Source organism: Rousettus aegyptiacus, unplaced genomic scaffold (genome assembly GCF_014176215.1).
Source record: "Rousettus aegyptiacus isolate mRouAeg1 unplaced genomic scaffold, mRouAeg1.p scaffold_m13_p_8, whole genome shotgun sequence".
Classification (NCBI taxonomy): Eukaryota; Metazoa; Chordata; class Mammalia; order Chiroptera; family Pteropodidae; genus Rousettus; species Rousettus aegyptiacus.
In genome coordinates, this window is record NW_023416311.1 from 40,183,963 (window position 1) to 40,193,321 (window position 9,359).

The following is a 9,359-nucleotide window of genomic DNA, read 5'->3' on the forward strand; positions in this document are numbered from 1 at the left end:
ACTTACAAGTCATCAAACGCTGTGTCTAGAAATACTTACTGTCAGCTATTCATTCCTATTTTTATATGTTAAGCTAAGACTTTTAATCATTCAGTGATACAATAGTAATTATTCCTGGAGCAGCAGAAATGTGTGAAGTTTAAAGAATAGAAGGCAGGCAGGCATTTCGATTCTCTGGTACTCAGCTCTCCCAGATCTCAAGAGTCTTAATGCTGTTGTATGAAAATGATCATAACCCCCCTCATGGTTACAAAATCTAAATACGTGTACTATATTCTCATTTCTATATAGAACATTGGATGTTCTATATATTCTTCCTCTAGGAATACACTGTGGGGCTTGGAGGGTGGGGGTTGGATTATACTTTGTTACAAAGACTTTTAAGAACTTGTTAAGTACCTAGATGACAGACACATGCATGAGACTGGAGGATAGCATCTAGAAAGAAATGCTTTACAATTGGGTAGAGCCCAGAACACAGCAAGCTAAAGGATGAAATAATGTTCCTCAGTTATATAGAGGGCGACAGTCAGAGTTCCCCAATGAAGATAAATGAAAATATGAACCCATGTGCAATAAGAGGTACTCAGATTCAAGTAAACTTTAACTATCTGTAGGGATTTTTTTTTTAGATTCGAGAATAAAAAATATTTGACAAATCAGGTCCTGACTGGCCATACTTCAGAACCCAACTATCTAGGCTTTTTGAAAAAGAATACTGTCTTGGTACTTGAGGATGCAGGAGCTAGTGGAATTTCAGCACACACTTCTAGTTTTTGTTTTTTGTTTTTGAAGGGATGAGTTACTTTGTGATTACAGTAGTAGATTCTTGCATATTGTAGATACTCCATTTAAAGGATTCTCTTAAAAGGCCCCTAGGAAACATCCAATCAGTGTATGCTAATGGAGTCTCAGAAACATATTTGTTCAGTAAAATCAGAAAATGGTAAAAATACACATATATACTTTTGTTTATAAATGAACAGTCACACTCTGGTTTTACTCCAGTTTCATCCCTCTCCACACTATCCTCCACTCATACAAATTCAGTCACTGTCAAGTTGTTTCCAACCTTTTAGGTGCTCCTCTTTGCTGTAAGGACAAAGCCCAAGTTCCTTGACACAGCACACAAGTTCCCTCGTGATCTGGCCCATCTCCCCCTCCAGCTCCACAGGCTTACTGGAACTAAGATCTGTCTTGAACATACATACCATGCTTGCTGATGCCCTGATCTCTGCAAAATTCGCCCATCATTCAATCAATGTCGTTTCAATGTCCCATTGACACCCTGGGACACTCCAAATCTCAGTTCGAGTCACTTCCCATGAGACCCTGTGCACACCTCTTTAAATACTGCTCCTATCGGACTGTCCTGGAGTCGCCGTTGTTATTATTATCATTGTCATTTGCCTCCACAATGAACTTTGAGTCAATTGAGAACAGGACACTATGTTATTTACTGGACATTTACTGCTTGAGATTAGTAATTCCATAAATACAGGTCGAATGAACAGAAGGTGGGAAGAAAGGAATGAAGGAAAGATGAAAGGAAGGAGGGAAGGAGTATAGTAGAGAAAGAAGAAGAAAGGATTTCACATGTGATTCTAACCTTGGTAAGATTATGAAATCCTAGGATGTCTTTAATTAATAAGAGATGCCTCATCAAATACTTCAAAATTAGTCTCATTTTTCTTAATATTTAAAATAAATATGTATATCTGTTACTTTAAGGAAAGGGAGATATGAATAGTCTTACAAACCTAAATAAATAATGCTATGGTCCTAAAATTTCAAAACAAGTGGGGATCACTCTTATACACTAAGTTCTATAAATGACATGTGCGTGTGTGTATATACATACACTACTTTAAAAGTTTACTACTACTGTTAATTTAAAAGTACTTTAAAAGTCTTCCTGCCACCTTGCTTTAAATAAGCTTTGTAATCCTCTATTTCTTGCTTTACCGGTAATACTTAAATAATTGTGTTATGAAATTAAAGATAGCATTAAGTTCTTCTAATCTTTGATGAAATGATTCCCATATTCTTTCAACATTTGCAACATTCAGACTAAATCATTCTCTTTGCTCTGGATGATGTTCCCACATTGCAAAGCACTGGCCTCGCCTTGCCCCGGCTGCTGCTGTAATGCGTCAGCCCACCACCTCAGAGCCTGATGAAAACTCCTGGCCAGCTGGTGCCTGCAATTTATTTGATCAAAATCAAGGAACAACCATAGTAAAAAACAAACATGGGTTCAAACAGTGTACCCAGATGAATGAATAATTCTCTCACCATTGATGAAAAAATCCCAAAGCCTTTCTAGGAGTGCCAAATGAGAATGTAATTATAGGAAGAGACTACTGTCATTATTATTATTTAGTACGTAATTGAGCACTTTATTTGCAAAATATTGGTGCCTGAAGACTTAAATTGTTCAGTCTTATGCAGGTAAACAGGAAACAAAAACTGAAATGTACAGTGACTAATATAAAATATTCGTGGGTTCCCCACACGTGCATTCTCACTCCTGGAGTCCTTAGCTTGAGGAACCAAATCCAAAGGAGCAGCAGGTGGACAGTGGGGGCACTTTTACTTCAAATTTTCAAAAATATTAAAGATATAGAATGTTTTCCACAAAATTTTACATTTGGGTTATTGCCTGATAATTAATATCAGGGAATTCATGAAACTTCTAAATCTTACCAGTTTAATCATTCTTCCTAAATAAAGAAAGGTGGTCCCACAAGTGATAAAGACACGAAGAGGCTTTTTCCTCAATGAGCCTGCTATAACTAGTCTTTCTTTAAGGCCACTGATGCAAATTTGATTTACAGAAACATTCTCTTTACCAGGATCCCTTATATTTATTGTATTCTCAGTATGAACTTTAAATTTCAACTGCCCGTAATAGGAAATTTTCTTTGGAATATGTTTTCCAAGCTGCATGTGTACCTGTTGCGTAACACTATGTGTGAATGTCACGTTTCAGCATCCCTGGGTCTGCAGTCTGTGCCTATGACATGCTTGACATTGCCAGTGTTTTTACTGGGAGATTCAAAGAACAGAAGTCTCCAGATTCTACTTGGACACCAGTTCCTGACGATCGAGTGCCTAAGCCAAGGTAGGTGCAAATATTTACATGGCTATTTTAAACTTCTAGAAATGGTGCGGCTTGCTCCTCTGACATAAACATCTTTTGAACTGTACACAAGTGCCTTCCATTTTAGCCATACAGTTATAAATGCCAGAACAATAGAAAGGCCTATGTGGTCATTTGCCTTCATCCACTTAAGCAGGACTCATTGTTCTCTGTAGTTATATTTAAAACAATGACTCCCTAGTCTTTTACTTAATCTCTATATCTGTGGTTTACCCAGTATAATCCTAAAATGATAGGAACCATCTGGTCCAGCCATCCCCAGTGGTCTATAGCTGAGAAAACCAAGGCCCAGAGAGGTATAAAGTATATTGTGCAAGTTCACATAACTGGATAGATTATTCCCACCACTCCTCCCTGCTTCCCTTCAGTTTTAGAGACTCATGTCTTTAATCTCTAATAAAATGTGAAATATAAATGGTGTTCCAAGGATTTTGTGTCCAGGCCATTTGAAAAAGCATCTTTGCCCAAAGATAAACGTGGATAAAAAGCTTTACTTACTGTGACAGTCTCCGAGACCATCTGTATTGCCACGCTCTATGTCCTCTTCAAGTCAGGCTTTAAAAAAAGGAGGGGACAGAAAAATAGTAATAAATTCAATAATAGTTGGTTTCCAATTATCTCCTCTAACCTCCAGTCTCCCACGCAAAATACCTAGCCTGATGCATTTAATTGAACGAACTTAGATAACCACTATATGCAAGGGAGAAACCCCCAGTCCATCTGTCTTCTTCATCTGAATTATCTGGCATGTGCATACTCTGCTACTTATGGAGGTTGTACACCCTGGCAACCTCAAATTTTCTAAGTCAGTCCCTGGAATTGTAGCTGCCTTCTAGGTAATCAGGAAGGGGAATTAAGTAAGCCTAAGGGGTCAGGTTTCAGGGAGAACTTATGTAATATGTTCTTCTTTCCATATAAAATGGTGTCAGGCATCACCATGAAATGTACGTTAAGTGATTTTCTACTGATGGCAGTGTGTTTACCCTCGTCTTTCCATGTGCTTGCCTTCTGCCCCTTGCAGTCCTTGGTATGCTTTCACAGGGCTGGCTGGGTTTGTACCATGAGACAGCATGCGCATGGGGCTAGGTAGGCCATTGTTATCAGGGTCCAATTTCCTCTCCTGCATCAGTGGGCAAACCATGTATCAGGACAGTGTTTCCCTGATCTGACTTTACTGAGATCTCCCTTGACTCCTGAAACCATAGACTTTCTTATAGAAATGAATTTTCATGTCATTGTTCAATAATAAGGAAAGGACTTTTCAGGAGAGAATTTTAGTGTAATTGGCTTTTCATACCTGCTCAAATCAAACAAAAACAAAAGCATCAATAAAAAACAAAACCCAAATATTCTCTGACCACCCCTCCCCAAATGAGAGATGGTTACACAGGGTCTCGCTGGTACATATGCCGAATGGTGGTGGCATTTTGAATACTTTTGTTTTCATTTGTGGAAAAGTCAGCTTAATTCTCTCTTTTTGTCGAGCAAATGTTTCAAGAACGTCTAGCAAGATTTTAGGACACATACAGCAGTCCCTGAGATTTGTAGAAACCACACACTCCCCCAACTTGTTTTAGGCTCCATCACTATTTATGGGGCTTGTTTGTGCTTTTCAGAGGAAGCCAAATTGCCCCCAGCCAAGGTTGAACTGCCCAGTCTGAGGCTCCTCCAAAATATGAGGAGGTGGCCTGAAGAAAATTTAATCACATTTTATTTGGTGGCATTCAGCATTGTTCGACTTCCTCCTCTCAGCCTACAGCACATTTTTCCTCATGCAAGATGCTTAGAGAAGTAATTCATTCAAAGAACGTGCCATAAGGCATGAAAAAAAACCCTCTCTTTTTTTCCCCCTTTTAGGCCAGGTTGCTGTGCTGGCTCACCCTCCTTGGAAAAATATGCAACCTCCAATGAGTTTCCTGATGATACGCTGAACTTCATCAAAACGCACCCGCTCATGGATGAGGCTGTGCCTTCTGTCATCAATAGGCCATGGTTCCTGAGGACGATGGTCAGGTGGGTGTCAAGCAGCCATGTCCTAAGTGGATATTTCTTACTCCATCTCAGGCTCATATCAATGAATCCTGTTTTGAAATGCCACAAACATATGATATCCTGAGCATTGATTCAGCTATGAAATGCCCAGTTTGGTGGATGCCACCAAACTCCCATCACCACATTTCCAGTGAGAAGAGTTCCAGTATTTTCCAGCTAATTGGATACATGCCAGCAATTAGAGGAAACAAAGCTAGCTCCTTCCCGGTTAACCCATTAATCCAATATGTACAAAAGCAGAAGAGCAGTGAAGGAGAATAAGTCAATGGATGTGGATGCTTATTTGGTTGGATATGGTCACAAAACATGCTGAAGACTTGATCCAAGCATTGATTCCATCCAAGCATCGTGCCTGGGTTGTTAGCTGTCAAATGGAGCACGGACAAATGAAGCATTTGCACAAGTTTACCAGTATGAAGGAGTCATACTTTAGCATTTGTTATCTGAAGTGCTTGCCAACAAAAAAAAGGATAGCTGATTTGGAATCTGTGATAGCATTAAATACTCCTTGTATTTATTTAGAGCTTATTTCCAAACAATTCCATAGGCTTTCCCAAGTACTATCCAGTTGTGGCAATCGCCAGAGAAAATGTTAATCAACTTTACCACCATTTTTAAACCATGACTTTATTGTAAGATACTAAGAATTACATCTTGCCTTTAAGATGGAAACAGTGTGCTTGCAGGAGAGTCCATGTTTTTTGGTTCCTGCTGTGGTGCTTAGGTCAAATAGGTATCCATGGAATGTTGAATGCCTGATGGATTTCAGAGCAAGAGGATGCCTAGGAGGACATATTCTAGACATGTGACAAGATTGATACCCTTCACATTAGGCTTTAAGTGGAACTTGTTTGACTTGCACATCATTTAGAATTCTCAGTCCCTCTACATACAATTGGAAAGCTTTCCAATCTGACATTTTGTTGCACCTCAGAAGAAGAGTCTGGGAAAATGGTAGCCATTGCTTTTCAATGTTAAACAAGTTCCTTTATTCTCTTCTTCATAGGAGACATCAGCCTTTCCTTGTTGCTCTTGGAGGGATTAATTGCTGAGTGGTTTTGGATGTTTCTGGCTGTCTACTTATTATGTAACTTGGCCTCCACATATACATACCTCCTTCCTCTCCTTGGAGCCATACTAATGCTTTGCATATGGAAATAACATACCAGAACAGCTTAACCATTATTTACATGCATGTATTTCTCTTGAGGTTATTACTAGAAAGCCATGTCACAATTGTTTGAAGTGAAAAAGGGGACACTTTGATGGTAGACCAAAAAAAGAGATTTAAAAAAAAAGTGATTCTGTCATTTTAGATACCATCTGACCAAAATTGCAGTGGACACCGCTGCTGGGCCATATCAGAATCACACTGTGGTTTTCCTGGGATCAGAGAAGGGAATCATCTTGAAGTTCTTGGCCAGGATAGGAAACAGTGGTTTCCTAAATGACAGCCTTTTCCTGGAGGAGATGAGCGTTTACAACTCTGAAAAGTACGTAGAATGTTTGCTTCTTTCTTAGTAATTATTTGTTATGTTATTATGATCCCTTTCATTCAGAGAAAACCATGGCAGATTTAGATTTTATGCATTTTTACATGGCTTTTAATATGATTTGTAAAATTCTTTTAATACATAAAAAGCATTATTTTCTCCTCACCAATAATATGTTCATATATATTTACACATATATGTGTGTGTATGCATGCATAAGGATCTGTTTTACCTTTAGTCAGATCAGATTAAGAGATCACTTTGTGGGCTGAGAGGCGGGGTGTGAGGGAGATGGCAGGAAAAAGAGAATTTACCCAAGAGAGGCTATTAATGATATTATCTTGCCTTATAAAATTAGATGCAGCTATGATGGAGTAGAAGACAAGAGGATTATGGGAATGCAACTGGACAAAGCAAGCAACTCTCTGTACGTTGCATTCTCTACCTGTGTGATAAAGGTTCCCCTTGGCCGGTGCGAACGACATGGGAAGTGTAAAAAGTATGTACCCTGCCTCATTGACTATTAGAAAGTCCACAATACTTAGAAAGGAGTCCTAGGTAGCTCATGGTCATCCTCTTCCTGCAGAACCTGTATCGCCTCCAGAGACCCATATTGTGGGTGGGTAAAGGAAGGAGGTTCCTGTGTCCATCTGTCACCCAGCAGCAGGTAAGGAGCTCAAGATAATGGGAGAGAGTAAAGTGGTCTTTGGCTGCTGTACATTCTAGATACACAGTTAACTGTGCTCACACATACCATCGCCACTTAGCCTTCTGTGCACAAACCTCATCAATGGGACTTCTCCTTCCTTTTCCCATTTCATGGAACACACTGATATCACATGTGGCAGATTTCCAACTGATTAATCATCCATCTTCAGGCTGATTAAAAACATAAAGAAAAGAAACATAGTGGGCTTCTAAGTCTTTCTTGGGGATTGAGACAAGTTGGTGCATGTCTTAATCATTCCAGTGTGAGAATAGCAGCAGTTGGGTACCAATTAGATTAGTGAGGTGGTTTGTCTGGCCATAGCAAAACTGGCTCCTCTAATTGACCATACAAGGATGAGAAGAAATTGCAGAGCATTTGTTAAGTGATGCATTTGTACTGCAAGCATGTTGTATACATCCAATAAATCTTTTCTTGCACTGAAGAACAGTTGACCCTATTACTTAGGTAATCGAATTTTGGCATCTCTTCAGCAGAACAGCTAGGTCAAGACAGTCTACTATGCCTGTGATTTTGGTGTTAAAATTGTTACCCTGTCTTTAAATACTCAGACGACATTGGTTAAAAGCTTTCTTTTACGTTTTCACTTCAGGTGGTATGAAATCTAAAATAACATTTGGAAAAACATTCAATGCATGTCCTTGACAGGTTATGGCAACTCAAGGAAGGTGCCATATGGCAGCACAGTCCTTTCTTAGCCAGCTTCTTCAACTTCCCCAGATCCAAATAGGGAACAGAATTATCCCCACATCACTCTGACCTCCGCTCTCATCTTAGAATATCTAGACAAACAGAAGGGCATATAAGATGACCGTCAATCTGTATAATCTGAGAGAAAGTATCCCCATAAAAGAGCTAATGATAACCGTAAGTCTAACCTGGAAATGTGATGCAAAGGGTGTTGGCTCATGATATATTATTAGATCAGCTTTAAAAGTAGCAGTATTGACATACTACAATGTTAGAGCTTTATATCTTTTCATGGGAACCCTTGAAGCAAAGAGAAAGAATTACAAAGCAGTGAGGGAAGCTAAGAAATGACCTACCTCCTTTCTACATTCAAAGTATAACGAAAGGTAGTAGACTGATTTTTTTAAAAATCTTTTTAAAGTCAACATGAAAACCCCAAAATTGTTCCCTTAAGAATCTACATGCATATTTCTCAAAACATCTACATATATATTGCTCAAAATATGTGCAACTTTCCCTGGAAAGCAGCCTTCAGGATCTGATGAATATTGGCTTTCATTACCACTAGAAATCTTTATCCTTTGAGGATGAATATGATTTTTTAACAGCAAAATACATTGAAAAATATACATGTATGGATTAGTGGATTATTAGATCAAGTGTGACTTTCAAAATAGTTTTACTATATGGCTCATAAATAAACTCTACAGGCAGTTGCAAAATAGTAGTTTCACTTACATTGTGGGAAGAAATGCAAAATACTCCTTTGGATGATTCCACTATGTTTACGTAAAAAATCAAAATAGATGTTAAGATTAGTCTTATTAATGTCATATAGCTTACATAGCCCAATGGTGACTCAATGGACTTTAAAGAAAAATGAGCGTGTGGGGGAGCAAAAGCTTAATACTCCTGAGGACTGGGTGTTGTGAACCAAATGTCTGAGTGGTCTCAGCAAAATGCACCACCAAATCTTCTCTTCATGGGCCCCACATATCCATGAGCCATTTGTACCTTTGAACACTTTGTTATATAAGTTATTGCTAAGCAAAGGACTAGATAAAGGTCTATGAAGGCAAGGGTTGGAGTGAACAAGAAAGTAGAAGGGAAGAGACTTACTATTTTTTAATTTATAGACTTCTATATTGCTTATATAACAGTGTATTTTAACATTTAAATGTTTTAAATATTTAAGAAATGCTCAGGGAATCAGAGTTAAAAAAAAAAAAAGGAT

General features: G+C 38.6%; 1 protein-coding gene across 5 annotated transcripts in view; it reads left to right on the plus strand.

Moving 5' to 3' along the window:
* Positions 1-9,359, plus strand: part of SEMA6A (semaphorin 6A) — a 120,551-nt gene that overhangs the window by 80,591 nt on the left and 30,601 nt on the right. For all 5 annotated transcript variants that reach the window (XM_036226113.1, XM_016120878.2, XM_016120874.2 and 2 more), the window contains 5 exons: positions 2,993-3,124; positions 5,021-5,176; positions 6,532-6,708; positions 7,067-7,207; positions 7,295-7,375. In XM_036226113.1, coding sequence (XP_036082006.1) covers positions 2,993-3,124; positions 5,021-5,176; positions 6,532-6,708; positions 7,067-7,207; positions 7,295-7,375 — 687 coding nt within the window. The remainder of the gene's footprint in view (positions 1-2,992; positions 3,125-5,020; positions 5,177-6,531; positions 6,709-7,066; positions 7,208-7,294; positions 7,376-9,359) is intronic.